This window comes from Mangifera indica, chromosome 12, assembly GCF_011075055.1.
Source record: "Mangifera indica cultivar Alphonso chromosome 12, CATAS_Mindica_2.1, whole genome shotgun sequence".
NCBI classification, from domain to species: Eukaryota; Viridiplantae; Streptophyta; class Magnoliopsida; order Sapindales; family Anacardiaceae; genus Mangifera; species Mangifera indica.
In genome coordinates this window covers 822861-839941 of record NC_058148.1, presented here as the reverse complement: position 1 = coordinate 839941, position 17081 = coordinate 822861, and the positions used below count along the sequence as shown (strand labels likewise).

General features: G+C 31.4%; 2 protein-coding genes across 6 annotated transcripts; both read left to right on the top strand.

Annotated features, from left to right (window-relative positions):
* Positions 1-3519: 3519 nt before the first annotated feature.
* On the top strand, positions 3520-9121 carry LOC123193213. 3 transcript variants are annotated; one of them, XM_044606045.1, is made up of 3 exons: positions 3593-3807; positions 6567-8048; positions 8738-9121. In XM_044606045.1, exons 2-3 carry the CDS (start codon positions 6849-6851, stop codon positions 8867-8869), a joined length of 1332 nt encoding a protein of 443 aa, XP_044461980.1. In that variant the 5' UTR covers positions 3593-3807; positions 6567-6848; the 3' UTR covers positions 8870-9121. The 3 variants fall into 3 exon arrangements, 2 of the variants coding, with proteins under 2 accessions (XP_044461980.1, XP_044461982.1); XM_044606047.1 differs by lacking the exon at positions 8738-9121 and adding an exon at positions 8377-8400; XR_006497028.1 differs by lacking the exon at positions 8738-9121 and having other exon boundaries at positions 3520-3807; positions 7842-8280.
* Positions 9122-11450: 2329 nt separating this feature from the next.
* LOC123192299 (cytochrome c) lies at positions 11451-16296 on the top strand. Of its 3 annotated transcripts, none has more exons than XM_044604795.1 (4): positions 11451-11731; positions 13241-13374; positions 14399-14509; positions 15962-16296. In XM_044604795.1, the coding sequence occupies exons 1-3, from the start codon at positions 11620-11622 to the stop codon at positions 14489-14491; spliced, it is 339 nt and encodes a 112-aa protein (XP_044460730.1). In that variant the 5' UTR covers positions 11451-11619; the 3' UTR covers positions 14492-14509; positions 15962-16296. The 3 variants fall into 3 exon arrangements, with proteins under 3 accessions (XP_044460730.1, XP_044460729.1, XP_044460728.1); XM_044604794.1 differs by having other exon boundaries at positions 15757-16047; XM_044604793.1 differs by lacking the exon at positions 15962-16296 and having other exon boundaries at positions 11452-11731; positions 14399-14693.
* Positions 16297-17081: the final 785 nt, after the last annotated feature.

The following is a 17081-nucleotide window of genomic DNA, read 5'->3' as shown; positions in this document are numbered from 1 at the left end:
TAACAAGACATGTAGTATGCTCAATAATAGGGGCTTGAATATCGTTAGGTGTCTCAAGAGTAGCGACCTATATGTCAATAGATGGCATCACTAGAGATGTTTTATCTCCTGTCGAGGAGGGCACCGAGGAGAATGAGGAGGATTGGAGATCCAACATACCCATGTACGCAACAATGTCCGCATACCATGGTGTAACATCCTTAATCGGTGACAGTTGAAGTGGAAAATTAACATCATCCTTCTCATTTAGATATATAATTAAACCTAGTTGCATTAATTAATAAGTCAATTAACTAATCAATTAACAATTACATACCTCATCACCAATGAATACAATTCTCATATGACTCCAACCAAGAACATTTTGTGTATGCCACTTGAACATCTGTGGAGACGTATGGACATCAACTAAGTCCACTTCCAATTATATAGGGTGTCGATTGTCTCATATATTCAATACTACAACGTAAACATTAATAGTTAAATTCAATTAATTTTTTCCTTGCCAATCAATATATATAATCAACAAATATACACTTACCTAGAATGCAAGAGGGAATCTATAGATGTCATATTTATGCATGTTAGACATCCAGTTAGAGCAGATCCTATCACTTACTTGAGACATCGATTCAAATGTTATTTTCCACATCGAAACACCCCATGGGTAGGAATTAAACTTGTCCAAGTGATCAACCAACTGGAGATACTCTTTAGATACCTTATTTTGTCAGTTATTCCTTAGTAACTCCATATGCAGACAATACAATAAGACCATTTTGATGACATCAATATCATCATCCCCCCATGGCCTAGTTAGGAAAACACGCTTTAAATCATGATGCTGCACCTTCGACATCCTTGAAAATAGGTATCCAAAATCCTATCTCTGAATTTGCGTGAAATATATGATGAAAGTGCAATGCTTCGATTGAATGGTAGGTTGGTCATGAGTGCAAACTTGAATAGACTAAATCTCATGTCAACCCCATGAATCTTGAACTAGAACTCATCTTTGCCTAAGTCCCGATATAACTGTTGTAGCAGAAATGAGTGCATTAACACTCCACTGAACCTAGTATCTAGTAATTGAAGGAGATACCTAAAGCACGTCCTCTCAAACAACTACAACTGCTCCAATGTCAATGTAGATCTAATCTTTGATGTTGCGGTTTGCTAGACATGACATGTAACCTCTGCTTGAAAGTGTTGTGACTCATCTGGGATTTTTAATTTGTTGTTGTCACGTTTTCTTTTATAAAAAAATATCTTGTGAAAAAATTTAAATTTTATAAAAAAAACAAATATAAAAACAGTGGTGGAAATGACAAATATTGAAAAATAGATTTAAAATTCAAAAACTATATATTAAAATACCCTAGAATGATAACAGTTGAAAAATCAAACGGAAATTCAAAAAATTAAATGTCAAAATACCCTAAAACTTAAAAAAAATTTGAAAAACCAAACTAAAATTTGAAAACTACACTTTCAAAAATCTTAAAATGATAAATATTAAAAAACGGATATGAAATTCAAAAACTATACGTTAAAATATCTTAGAATAAAAAAAATCGATTGTAAATTCAAAAATTTCATATCGAAATACTCTAAAATAACAAAAATTAAAAAAATGGATCTGAATGTTGAAAACTAAATGTTGAAATACTTTAGAATGACAAGAATCAGAAAATCAATATGAAATTTCAAAATTACATGTCGAAATATCTTATAATAACAAAAATAAAAAAAACTAAACTAAAATTGCAAAACTACACGTTCAAAAACCTTAAAATAACAAAATATTAAAAAACAGACCTAAAATTCGAAAACTATACGTTGAAATATCCTAAAATATTAAAAACTAAAAAATCGCTCAAAAATTTAAAAATTACAAGTCAAAATATCCTAAAATAACAAAAATAAAAAAAAATAGACCTGAATTTCTAAAACTAAACATTGAAATACCCTAAAATGATAAAAATCAAAAAATCAATTTAAAATTCGGAAAGTATATGCCAAAATAACATAGAATGACAATAATAAAAAAACTAAAGTAAAATTTGAAAACTATATATTCAAAAACCTTAAAATGACAAATATCGAAAAATGAACCTAAAATTCGAAAACTACACATTGAAATATCCTAGAATGACAAAAACTGAAAAATCAATCAAAAATTGCAAATCGAAATACCCTAAAATGATAAAAAGAAAAAAACAGACCTAAATTTCAAAAAATAAACGTTGAAATAGCTTGAAAATGCAAAAATCAAAAAATTGATCCAAAATTCGAAAGTTAGATTGGAAAACAAGCCTAAAAAGCACAAAAATAAAAAAAACAGACTTGAAATTCAAAAACTACACATCAAAGAATCTTAAAACTGGAAAAAAGGATATGAAATTCAAAAACTAAACTTTGAAATAACTTAATATGAGAAAAAATGAAAAATCGATTAGAAATTCAAAAATTACATCAAAAAGTGAGCTTAAAAAAGTAAAAAAAAAAATTATAAAAACATATCTGAAATTTAAAAATTACATGTTGAAAAACCTTAAAACAGGAAAAAAATGACATGAAATTCGAAAATTACATGTCGACATGCTCTAAAAGTAAAAAAAAAATCAATTTGTCTTCTTATATATTTTCTACGCACTCCCAAGTCTTATAGTTTTTCTTTGCCCTCTTATTAATTTTCTTATCTTCCACAAGTCTATAGTTTCAAAAAATTAATTTTCTCCCCCACCCCTGAATTCCCCCAAGTTCCCCAGAGCACCCCCTAGGTTACTGTTCAAAATATCCCCTCCCTCGAGGTTCTTATCGTTTCAAAAATCGCATTCTCCCCCCTCCCACATGGCATCATTCCAATTCGGAGGAGATTTTATTCACCTCGAGGTCCCTCGGGTTGATCTACAAATTTTATAACACAATAGCCCTAAAAAAATCAAACAAAAATCAACACATTTTATGTATTGTTCAAAATTGAAATCTTAAACATTTAACATTCAAAATCTTCATCAAATCGAAATAATCCTAACAATAAAATAATTCAAATAAGAGTAGAGGTGATGCATTAATCTTTTTTATCATTTTCATCATCGGAAAACACAAAAAATATCAACGAAATTCCAAAGAAGTTGAATGGATGTTAAACCTATGAGAGACTTGAGATTTTCTTTAAATTTTAACAGTGAATTCGAAGGAAATTTGGATAGGGATATGAAAAACTTTTGGTTTATATGCGAGGGTATTTTGGTCATTGCAGCTTAATAAGATATTTTGCTTAATTTTTAATTTTTGGAATAATTTAAGTTAGGCTCTTATTGTTTAGGCTAATCGTTAATTTCCCAAATATTTTTAAGAAAAGACGCTTAATAAATTTCTCAACGGTCGAATTGCAGGGATATATCAGTCAAAATATAACTGTTAGGGGTAAAATGATATTTGCCTAACTGCGGACGTAAACATTACAACATATTACCAAAAAAACAAAAGAGAACAAGTCGCCGTAAACGCCGCCAGGACAAGTGCCACGCAGGCTCGGCGTATAAACCCGAACCAAATCCTTTAAACATCCGCACCTACAGCCTCGGACTGTCACAGCTGGAGACAGCCTGTCACCAACAAAGTCCCACTCACCTTACCTATTCCTCTAACATTGTTCTCCTTTTTTTCCTTCTCTCTTCCTCTCTCTCTCAATCTCTCAGCCTCTCTCTTCACTCTTTCTCTCTCCCTTAGGGTTTCTGACATTGCTTTTCGATTCTGCGATTCTCCGCTGGAGCTCGCCGGATCAAGATTCTCCACTTTGTAAGCTCTCGTTTGATCTAAATTTTGCTCGATTTAGTTACATTTTCCGCCCTTTTTTATGTTTATTTAGCTAAACGTTGTCTCTTTGCTTGTTTTTGCTGTGATTTTCCTGCTTTTTTGTCGATGTTATTTTACATTCTGCGTTACAATTCACTTTGTTGCTGCTTTTACGTTCTATATCGCAAGATTTTTGTTCCAAACCAGAACTCATGCATGCAATGTTGCAGTCACAAATCATGGAGGGAGCTGATAATTATTGTTCAAATAGGAAATTATTGTATTTGAGAAATATAATTATATGTTTAGCTCTGTAACTAGTTTAGTGTTTTGGTTGTGTTTGGTTTTATTTATGATATTCTATCTCGGCACATGGTTGTAACGCATGTGTTGTAATGGCATTTTGTAAAGGGAATTTTCGTGTTATTAATCAGACTCTTATTTTGTTAATTTTAAGTTAAAATAGTTTGACTTGCCATGTTTTTGTTGGGATATGGTGGCGGCTGGTTTACATTATTGTGAAACCTTGTTCTGTTTCTTACTGGCTACATATTTGTTTCAAGTAAATTTTTTACTTGGATATGTATGATCAGGATTTTGTATGCTTTGTTCTTTGCTAAATGTCAAAGGGCAGTGATGTTTATTATACATTGTACTCAGTGGCAAATGTGGGGGAAGGAGTTCTTTTGGGGGACATCTTTCAGTTATTATTACAAATAGTTTGTATCTGTAGCTACTGGATACTTGTTCTTTATTGTTAAATTCAATTAAGATGAGTTCAAACCCTGTTTATATATGTGTTCTAATGGCATTGTATGAAGTTTTTTTTTTTTTTTGGGGTGTATTATCAACTGTGGCATTATTTTGCTAACTTTGAGTAAGATAAGTTAATCATTGATTTTTTTAATGATGTGTGGTATTGATCTTGATTTATGCAATAATTAGCATTTGCATAAAATGTTGTAAGTGATTAATATTTCATTCTATATGGTAACTTCAGTGGTGGATGCACGGAAAGAAATTCTTTCTGAGGATAGTCTTGCCAAATCTCCTTTAGTGTCAGTGTATTGTTTATATAGTAACTGCAATGGCAAAGGAATGAAAAAAATTCTTTGCAGAACTTGGAAAAGTTTAATGCCATTTACATATGTTCTGATGTCATTGTAATTAATATTTGTCTGGTATTAATAATTGGGCCCTTAATTTATTAATTTTAAGTTGGACAATTGAAACTATTGTTTCTAGATGATGCATGATGACAATGTGGGGTTGTACCTTATAAAGATTTTCCTTAAAATGTTTGTGAAATGTCGTATATCATTAATGTCTAGTTTTTGTGGCAACTCTAGGGGTGGACGTGTGTAAAATAGTATGTTTGGAGTAATTTTTGGCTGAATGTTATAGGGCGTTAAATATTTTTGTAAATTCACTTTGGTGGCAAATGCACACGGGGGAACTCTTTTTGAAGGAAAGTTTTGTTTCAGTTTTATCTCCTAAAAAATGATATTGCTAGTCATGTTTATCACGTTTTCTTTATGATATTGCAATAAATAGAATTCATATAAAATAGAATTCATAGTAAATAGAATTCATAGTTGTATAAAAGAGCCACTTTATTATTTCTGTGCAAACACTTACATGATGGAATGGAAGCAATTTTAATCTCAATGTGAGAATTTGATGTGTTATGTATATTGTTTCAGTTAGGGTTTTACTTAAAAAATTTTCCAATGTAGTGTAAGGATATTAATTTTGATCATGTGGTGAAGTGGAATAATTCTTTATCTATATTATAGGTTTTGTTTCATGGATTTCACAGACTCTTCACACTTATCAATGTTAATGATATAGTAATTTCTTTTAAAGTTTGTGCATGTTAATTTTTTGTTCATCTTTTGGGTTTGTTTATTATTTCAGCCTATCATTTATGTTTTATTCAATTGTTTTTGGCAGTATTCTGGCTGGATTTGAGCTGAGCCGAGCCCGGGCTCGACTTGATTTGTAGAAATGGAGCTCGAGCTTGATTCGAGCTCGGTTTGAGCTTTAATTAACTTGTTATTAAAATGACGTCGTTTTAATACAAATTGGTCAAAACGATATCGTTTTGTGTCAAAATTTTTAATTTCCGAATTTGATGAGTAGCTCAAGCTTGTTCAAGTTTATCTAGGGCTGGCTCGTTCGAGTCAAGCTCGGTTCGAATCCAGTCCTAATTCTCATTGATGATGCAAAAATTAATGTCACTGTGCCTCCTGTTTTATAAGGGCAAGTTTGGGGGGGGGGGGGGGGGGGGGGTAGTATGTGATTTTGATCTGTGTGATTCTTTTGTTGTGGGATCATGTTAGTGGGTTTATTATGTGTAATATGATTTTTGACTTGCCATTGATGAAGATTGTTAAGGTTTTAAAGACTTATAATGGCTAGGATGTTTGCCATCTGTACTCATGTATAGAATATCATTTGTGTTTTTTGTATTGTTGGCTATCTGCCTTAATGTTTTTTGCTGGATAATACTCAATTGACAACATTAAAGACTTGAATTTTATGGTCATGCAAAATCTGTTATGTTGATTTATGTTCCACTTGTTGGTTTTAATTTATTTTTTATCGGAGTTTCTTTGTTCATGACAAATATTGGAAGTCATGAAATACAAATGAAACATATTCTGTTCTGTACGAAAAGCTGAGATTATGCTTAGTGCCTTAATCTCATCTGAGAGTATTTTGTTGGCATTTTCTCAAGCTTTTCGCTATCTTTATTGCAGGTCTTTGGGCTGGATTACTAACGACATATCCAAAACCTAAGTATTGTTAAAGTGATCTGCGGACTTGAACCATTTTGGATTTGGTTGATTTGCTTGTTGATATGGCTTTGTTGCATATGTTGGAAAACTGAAGCAAGTTGCCAAGTGATTGCTTTTGGGGATGATGCTAATTGATATCTTTTGAATTTTATATTTGAAACTACTGTTATCATCATTAATCCTGGAAAGGAAGCACATTCATTCCCTGAGGACCTTTTGTATCCATGCTGGCAGAGAGCATGCATGCAATCTGTGCTTTGGGTAATGCCCCTGAAGAGATTTGTTACCGATGCTTTTGGCGTGGCAACAATTTGTCTTGTTGCAATCTTGATTTTTCTGGGTTTGCTGTGCATTGCTTATTTGTTTTACTTCCGCTCTCAAGTTCGTAGTCAAGGTTTTATACAACTTAGTTATTTTAGTGGCCCTTGGATAATCCGAATCACATTCATTTTGTTTGCAATCTGGTGGGGTTGTGGTGAGATTATTCGGTTAAGTTATTTAAGACGTGAGGGAAAAGTTTTGAATGCACTTGACTTAAAATGGCAGCAGAACGTCTGCAAAGGCTATGTTGTCTCAAATCTAGGGTTTGCAGAACCTTGCCTCTTCCTGACCCTTGTGTTTCTCCTCCGTGCACCATTACAGAGATTGGAGTCCGGAATTCTAAGCCAAAAATGGAATGGAAAAACAGCCACCTATGTATTTCTCTACTGCTTCCCAGTTTTCATTCTTCAGCTCTTCATTATTCTAATCGGACCCAGGTTACAGAAGGATAAGAATAACTTACAAAACTTGCCCCGTTATTTCACAAGTACTTCTGCTACTAATGTGAATATTGCTCTGTGTACTTACCCTTTACTCAGCACTATTCTTCTAGGGCTTTTTGCTACTGTCCTAACTGTCTACTTGTTTTGGCTTGGAAGGCGTATACTGCAATTGGTTATCAATAAGGGTTTGCAAAAACGGGTTTATGCATTGATAGTCTCAGTTTCCAGTTTCCTTCCATTAAGGGTTCTTTTACTTGGTTTATCTGTTTTATCAAAGCCCGAAGATGTTCTTTTTGAAGTTCTTGCATTCTTATCTTTTCTTGCCCTTTTATTTTGTGCTGGGGTGTGTATTTTTATGCTTGTATACTGCCCAGTTGCTGATTCTTTGGCTCTGGGGAATCTTCTGCACTTGGAGGCTAGGAGAAGATTTATTGATGAACATAATGACATCATTTCTCTTGTTGCTAATCAGTGCCGCTCTGATGAAAGTGTTGAAATTAGCCTTGGGAGGAACTCTGACACCTCGACCAAGCGGGGATCTATGTCTTTTGGAATGCTGGGACGAGATGGGACTTCCAGTGGCTCCTACGTGGAACTGAGCCTCTTCTCTCCCAGCCACAATGCAACACCACCAGAATCACCCTCGCGACTGGGCTGGCCTATGCGCCATCCAGTACAGGTAGATGAACCCTAAATGCAAGCAAGAACTGGTGGTGAATATCAATTTTGTGGAAAAGAAAAAATAACTGATTGTAAAGGGTTTAGCCTTAATAAGGAGTTTTTATTCTTGGTTTGTTTTTATTTTTAAATTAGATATCATGGTTTTTTGCTTGATGGGAGTTTATGATCTGGCTATTTATTTTCCTGTAACATTTCTATGAAAGCAATATTTTTTTGTTGTTTTTTTTTAATTTTGGGTTTCAGCCGTTGCATAGCTTGCTTGCTTTTTTGTTAAATTTTTAGGCGCTCTACTCTGCAGCCTTGTTCACCGTATGGTGTCTTGACAGGAATGACTTGTAGACGCAAAGTATAGTATTTTGTTGGTGGTGACAATTTGCATGAAAGCGATGGAGCATTAAGCTGTAACAATGAGTAATAATTTATGTATTAATGCATTAGTAATGAGACCTTAAAAGAAATGGTATTTCAGAAGAAATTTCAAACTCTGCTCTATGTCTGGTCTCTTTTCCTCTTCTCTTCTGTTTTTCATAAACAACCCTGCCTACGAAACCCCATTTTCGGTTCCGGAAAAAATTCATTTTCTCCTCTATTTATTAAATTTATCTTTGGATTTTATTCTATTTTTTATCAATTTTCTGATGCGGTCTTGTTTTACACTTTGTGTTTATGTTGAATTTGTGTGCAAAGGGAGGGCATTGGGTTGAGGAGACAAAAGTGAGGAGATGTAAAGGCTGTGGATGGGGCAGTTGTTGCAGGTGGTGGGGAGTGTTGTGGCGAAAGGGTTGGGACGATGGTGATGGCAGGAAGGGTGGATTTTGAGTTGAGTTGAGTTTTTAAAGATCGAATTTGATTTAGCTGAAAAGACTTTTGCTCGAACTTAGGTTTAATTTTCAAGAGTTTGTCTAAAACTACTCTGAGGTTGATTCAATTTGAGTAAGTGTTAAGTTTGAATTCAACTCAAGTTTGATTGTAATATTGACTTCAGTTTGAGTTTTGCTTGGTTTGGAATTATTGTTGAGTTAAAATTGACGAAAATAATGTTGGTTTAATGATATCATTTTAGATGATTTATATTAATTTTTTTAGGCTTGTGTGAGATCGGGAAGTTGAACATTCTTTAACTTAAAGTTTTGATGGTACAAAATCATTTGGTTGGAGCTCATTTAAGTTATCAATTGCATTCGAGCTAAGTTCACCTTAAATTATTATAGGTCATGTTATTTCAAGTTTTAGATTAGGGAGATCCACAAACTTAATTTCATCCAAATTGAAATTGCGAAAAATTTTTTTAATCCTAACTCAACTAAAATTATGTTTGTGTTGATTTAACATAATTTGAATTAATTGAAAATTGTTTATTGCTTTTGCACTCTAATTATTTTTAGTGTAATTTTAACCTATTATTAATAAAATATAAATATTATATTTTGTCTTGTTTGTAAATGATTAAAAAATTTACTTATCAAAACTATTTTAAAACACATTAATAATAATTTAAGTAGCTAAATTTTATTCCCTTTTAAAAAATTAAATAAAAATCAAAGAGTCAGTCGGGGCAGGATTTTAGTTACTCTCAATATTTGTATGTAAACATTGATATTAATTCATCTTTAATAAATTTTATTATAACAATATTTTTTTAAACATTTGAATTAATTTAGATTATTTGTGTTAATTCGAATACGATTCAATTTAGTTTTAAGTTGTATTAGATTAATCTAAATTAATAGTGTAAAAAAAACTTTTTTTTAAGTAAATTGTTGTGTCTTGTTAACAACTCATATTGAAAATTATACACAAATCGTATTGAAAATTATGTAGTTTTATATGTAGGGTTAGATTTGAATCGTAGGGTTAAAATTATGCAGAACTTTATATTTAGTTTGATAATAAAACGATATAGTTTTAATTTGTATTAATGAAAACGACATTGTTTTCGTCAATTTGTATAAAATTTTTTAGACTTCCGAGTTTTACAAATTAAACACCTTTAAAGCTCGAGCTCGAGTTTGAACAAATTGAAATCTTTGACCCAAATTCAAACTCATTTAAGTTGAGTTCGTTTAAGTCAAGTTTAATTTTATTTCAAGTTTGTTTAAGTTAAATTTGAGTTTAAATAAGTTCAATTTGAATCAGACCTTATCCTTATGGGTGTTGGTAATCTATGGATGATATCAGTTTTGAAAGTATCAATGGCATGGGCTTGAGGGGTGGGTAGACTACTTTGTAAACATAAGGTGAAAATGGTCATTTGGATAAGCCTCGGTGGGAAACAGTCGTTCTCTGTTAAGCGGTCCATAAGTAATTGACAAATATAACCGTGAATACAAATCAAATCAAGTTTGAAACTCTTTTTTGTTTGAATTTGACTTAAATAAAAAATTAGATTAGTTTAAGTTTAGTTTGAGTTTTCAATTTAAGTGAATAATAGTTCAATGCAATTTAACTTGAGTTTATGCATTGAATCCTTGGCTCAAATTCATGCGAAGGATTTGTGATATGAGTTGGCTGCTTATTAATAATAAACAAAATAATATAATTTTGATAATTATTTAACATAATTTGAATAAGATTATGAGTCAAATTTAAACCAAATGAAACCTCATTATGAGTGAGATCAAGTCAAACTTTCTTTATCTCAAGCTTGATTCGATTTTAAAAACAAATGTTGATTCGAATAAAATTAACCTGTATTTTAAGCTACAAGAAGGTATAATTTGCTTTTTATCGGTTTGGACCATTCGATTAAATTGGTTAAACCGTCAACATATGTTTTTTTTTTTTTAAAGTTTAATCAAAGTTTATAACCATTGGTCTATCAGTTGATCAGACTAATCAACACTCGAATTATTAATATTAATTTTTAGAACTTGTTCCCAATCTTACAGTTACAAGTTAACCTACAAGTTATTTATTAATATTATTTTTTTACCTTTTTTTGGTTTTTATTATTTTAATTTATTCATTTTACAATTTTTAATATTTTTTTCTTTAAATACATGAGTATTTTGTGAATGAATGAAAATTTAACTCAAAATTTTCTTGTATAGATTTGAAAAATTTAAACAAAATAAATATTTATAACAGTGTTTAGTGATTGTATTTTTTAAATTTGTTTTCAATATAATAAATTCTTTAATTTTATAATTAATTTGAGATTATTTTATATTAAAAGAAAGAAAAATATATAAAATTTATATTAAATATATTGTGAATTGGATATTAAATAAAAATAATTATTTTTTTTATCAAACTAAACTATCTTTACCAAACATGTAACCCATACCTTTAAGGGCTGGGCTTGACCAGCTTAGCTCGCAGGCTCGACAAAAAAAGGGGGACTTGGACTCTCCTGCGGCCCGGCCCGATCCCTAATATGTCTACTTCCACCTCTGAATCCATGGCTTACTTCTTCTTCCATTAGCCTTTACTCAAGCCGTCTACTTTTGCTTACATACACTCATCCACACCTGATCCAGATTATACATCGCCACCACTTTTTAACCTGCTCTCTGCGACGACGAGATCGATCGACTTCGTTCAATTAATACGACAATCACATAGCGAAAATGGCGTCGTTTCAAGAAGCCCCACCTGGCAATGCCAAGGCCGGTGAGAAGATCTTCAAAACCAAGTGTGCTCAGTGCCACACCGTTGAGAAAGGAGCTGGTCACAAGCAAGGTTTACTTTTTTATTTCAAATAGATTGATAAGATAATTCTTAGTGCTATGTTAGATCTTATTCACTTGTTAATTTTATTGAATTTATTTATCAGTCGGTAAAAGTTGAATAATTTACTTCTGATAAGCAATAGCTCAACATGTATAGAAATAAATTGCATGTATAATATATATGTCTCTGTGTGTGTTAGGATTCCGAGCAATTGTTTGATGAAATTTGATTTTTGTGTAGAAGCAATTTATTTTTAAAAAAATAAAAATGTAATTTTATTTGTATTATGTTTTATCTTATTCTTAATTTTATGGAATAATTTCATGAGTTAGAAATTGGAATTTTACTTCTGATAAGCTATGGTTTAAACAAGAGTTTATGATTAGGGGTCAGCCGAAACTTGAGAAGTTTAAGTTTGTTGAGCTATGCCTGAGATTGATGTGTTGCCATATCATATTTCGTTTAGCCGACAATTCTTCTTTTTCTTCAGTGTCATTTAATGGCCAGCTCAAGTGAACTGAGGCCAACCTTGAATCCTCCCCTAATTTTTCCTGTAGCTCCGCCACACAATGTTTACATATATTTTGGGTACAAATAAATGCCTTTACCAACATAAATCAAATAAAAAATAATTGTGATTATAATTTTTTGTTTGGATGTTGAAAATTTTTTTTAAATAAAAATAATTTTAGTATAGAAGCTGAGACAAATGAATGCGGGTAAGTAATTGTTAATTATTAATTTTCTTTATAATATATACTATTGTGTGTTAACTGAATTATGCATTATTTAGAAGAAGGTGTATATCCAGAAAAAATTCTGAAGATATTTGTTCTAAAAATAACTACCCTAGATGGCTTTAGAAGTGATCATAAACATAATTGTCTTGTTCTGTAAAACTCAGTAATTATGTGAGAGGACCAATTAATTCATTGATAATGTTTTTAGCTACATTTTCAGGGTGCTATGCTCTTTGTACTCTGATGCTTTTGTAAAAAAAATAAAAGTCTTTGACTTGTTTCTATGTTTTTTTGATATCTGAACTTGGTCAATAATGTATTACTGTTTAGAAGGTTTTCTTGTTAAAGAGTAAAAAGTGTATGGGTCTTGTATGGGAAATAAATTGAATTGCCATTGGTAGGTCTTATTTTTCTTTTTTTCCCCCTTTTCATTATATTGAATGTTAGATCTCTTATTTAAATAATGGTTTTTGGTTTGGCTAAAGACTAATGATTTTCCTGGATCTTTTCATTGAAGCATAATACCGCCTTTTCTTTTAACATTGAGTTTGTGTTGTATTAGTACTTTTGTCATTTGTGTAGAATATACTTTTCAAATTAGTTCATTGTTTGAATGATTTTATTGGGATAACAATTCAATGTTCATCAGTTTCCCTTAGATTTTGAATTGTCTGATAAATTTCTTTTGATTTATGGTTCAGTTTATTATTATTTATGTGGGTCCCATACTTTGTTGATTTGAGTTGATGTGTGCTCTCCAAATGGTGTAAATTTTCAGGACCTAATTTGAATGGCCTTTTGGGTAGGCAATCTGGGACAACCCCAGGGTATTCCTACTCTGCTGCTAACAAAAATATGGCTGTTATTTGGGGAGAGAACACATTGTATGAGTACCTGCTTAACCCAAAGAAGGTAGAACAACTTTTGAATCTTCTTCAATATGCTATCTGTATGGTTTAATAATTCTTTTGCATACTAAACTTTGCCTGATGTTGGCGGTAATTAACACACATTCTATTTTAACATGGAAAGAAGTGGGAATGTGGGATGAATTTAGAAGTGGATTTGAATCGAGTTAGTTCGGCTCGAATTGGTGTTTGATTTGATTTGAGCTGGATTCAAATTGAAGTTTTAGTTTGGTAGCTTGATTCTAGTTAGGCTTGAATCCTCCTTCGGTGATATTGTTCATTCCGTCAGTTTACTATTCACTTGTTGACGACACTATTTATCCTATTGATAATACTTTTCATTTCATCAATAGCACTATTCATCCCGCCCACAACCTTTCAACGACATTTCTGGCTAGTTTAAATTCAATTCAAATTCATTTTAGATTGGTTATAATGGATTCAAGCCAAACTCTAGCCAACTCATGTTAGGCCCTGGTTCTAATCCAGCCCTACATGAATTGTGAATGCTTGTTATATCATGCCCACACAAATGCATTTATAAGTTTATTCACCAGAGTGATGTTTTGAATTTAGTTCCTTGGTTTGTGATGTTGTACTAAGATAGCTTTGGTTGGTGGGGTTTCTCATTTTGTACTCAGATAGCCTACCCATGCGATGGCTGCTTTAATGCACTACACATGAAAATTACTTAGCCTAGTTCGACTACATTGCCTCTAGAAGGAGCCATGTCCATACTTTTATCAGTTAATGTGTCTACCAATATGAACTGCGATGTGTTTTTAAGATCAATAAAACTATGTACATTAATAATGAGTACTAATTTGTAATTGAACGATAACTTAATACTATGTGATAAGATGATTTTGAATTAGAAATAAAACATCCGCTAATCACATGTGTATACATCATTATTAGTGCACAAATTATTATTTATTGAAGGTGTATATAGTCTTACTCTTTTAAAACGAAGAAATCTCCTATGTAAAATTTCCAACTGATCTCGGCTCTGTAATATCATTCTACAGTATATTCCTGGAACGAAGATGGTCTTCCCCGGATTGAAGAAGCCACAGGAACGTGCCGATCTAATAGCGTATCTGAAGGAGTCAACAGCCTGATCCGTTTGGTTAGTGTGGGTAATACATAATAATTCTTTCTTTTCTATTTTCCTTAGAGGAACTGCTCATCATAAAACAAGATCATGAAGGTGTCCAAGATCTTTTTTACAAATTTGGAGTTACATGCATGCAAGCATATAATTTTGTTGCACTTTTCAAACTTTCATAATCTCTCAGCTCTTAACACAGATTTTAAGCTGCATATTTGGTACTTTAAGTGTCTGTCTAGTATAGCTTATTTAATTCAGATTATTTGATTAAATAATTAATTATGGTATTTTTGGGATAATTTATGTGAATAATAAACTAAAAGATAGTAGGATTTTTTTTTTTTTCTAAATTATTGGATTGTTGAATTTAATGAATTTTTTAACTCTTTAATTCAAAAGCCAAAGTATTGGACACATTGAATATTTTAACACAAATAATCTGCTTTTGATGAATTTTAAAAAAAAGTCATAAGCAACTACATTCAAATATAACATGTAAACTTCAAAATCTCAAGTACTTTTGATCAAATAGTAGCTCTTGTTATATAGGATTCAATTTTTTTTTTAATAATAATACTTCTTAGCATATCATCATTTAAAAAAAATATTATAATTTTTTTTTGAAATTCCAGATTTGGATAGTTACATCTCTTTCACGATAATATGTATTATATGATATACCTATCATCTTGTATCAAATTTTGATATATTTTAAAATATGTACCGTTTTTTATTTGTTTTTTTTCATTGCATTCAACAATACTAATAATATAAGTGTTACCACAATTGAAGTATTCTATCTAATCATTATGGTAAGCTGTCACTCATACCCTCATATGACTCCATAAGTTATTACAGTAAAATGTAACAATTAAGAAATAACAATGACATTAAGGTAATTGTAGAGTTCATTAGATCAATTTCAGCTAAGAAAGAAGATTAATTGAAAAAAAAAATGGTATTGTTGAAATAATAAAGTGAAGAACATTTGAGATTTATAGTGGTTGGAGAAAATATCTTATATCCACTTCGGGGTGGTAGACAATTTCATTTATTCAGAGAAACAGTTTACAGTGAGATTAATTACAATAACCAAAATTTCAGAGGAAGACCAGGAACCCTAACTTTACATAACCCACTCAACCTCTTGGTTCACTCTTTCTCTTTTAGTCCACACCGTTGATCTCTCTTAGCCATAATGAAACAAGCTCTTAAGAGTCATCTTATTCCGTACCCAAAATCCTTATAGGAATTTACTCCTCTCCTATTGTGCAGTTGATATTTGGGTAGAGATGGATTTGAGTCGAGGTAAGTTCAAGCTTAGATTTGTTTAAGTTTGTCTCGATAAAGTTTGGTTTGTTATTGTAGCAAAACTATATTTATTTATTTATTATGTGATGAAAACTTAAACACTATTTATAATGGTTATGGGAATAGTTGATTGGGATAAATACTTATTTAAAATGTATGTTTCCAATAGCTTTTGCAGGTGTAATATGAGACATTAGAATTGGATTGAATGGTTATTTATAGTGGATGAAATGGGTAATTGAAATTGTTTTTTTTAAAGTGGGACTTTTGCAAATAGATTATTATAAACAACCTTTATCTATCGTGTATATATGTGCCAATTTTCATTGTAGTTGAAAATAGATTACAAATAGCAATAGATTCCAATTTCCATGAGAATGAAGCAACTCTTTGTATTGTATGTACCTGCCAATTTCCATTCGGCTGAGGTTGCATGGGCCATATTTCTTGATATTGTATTTGAAGCAATTGTTAGAATTCCTTATGATAAGCATGTGCAAGCACCAGCGTTTGTATCTATATTTATGCATATTGTTAAAGCATGTAATATTAATCTAAATTTTTAATATAAAAAATTATCAAAGTAATTTTCAATATAATCATGACAATCAATGTTTTTGAGCATCCAATCAGAACAGTTTAGGCTATTAGATCATACTTGGTCTACGGGTTGATTACCCGGTCACCTTGATCGAACTAATTCCTTGATGTCAACGTAAAAATTGGAGAAATTTGTTGGGGTCGTGCTTGAAGTCCCTTTTACCACCACTTAGACTTCATTGTAAATATTTTCAATTACCAAGACTCATATTAAGCTCTTACAAGTACAGATACACATGTCATATGTTTAACCAGTAAACCTAGAAATATCAAAAGGGTCGAGTCGACTGAAGAAATTTGGTATCGCCAGCACGAAAAAAAGCAGGGTATGTTAAGCCTGCTAAAAATATTAAATTGTTTTAAATAATAATAAAATAATTAAATATTAAAAAAATATTCACAAATTATAATTTAATGGATCCTACCTATAAAAGCAAATAAATGGTTTGCTAAGGGCCCATGGGATAATGCCATAAGGGTCTTAAATTGTGTTCTAGACTCTAAGTTTGGACAAGTCAATCTGACAAAAAAGTCCGCTAAATGGGGGGTTGTCAACTTAGACCAACACATGGGTTTAAAGGGCTGCATTCATTAGTTTAACATGATCCATTGTTACCTCATTTTGAGAAAATGTAATCTAGATTAATATTTAAGATTATATAAAGAATATTGTTTTAAGGCCAAATAAC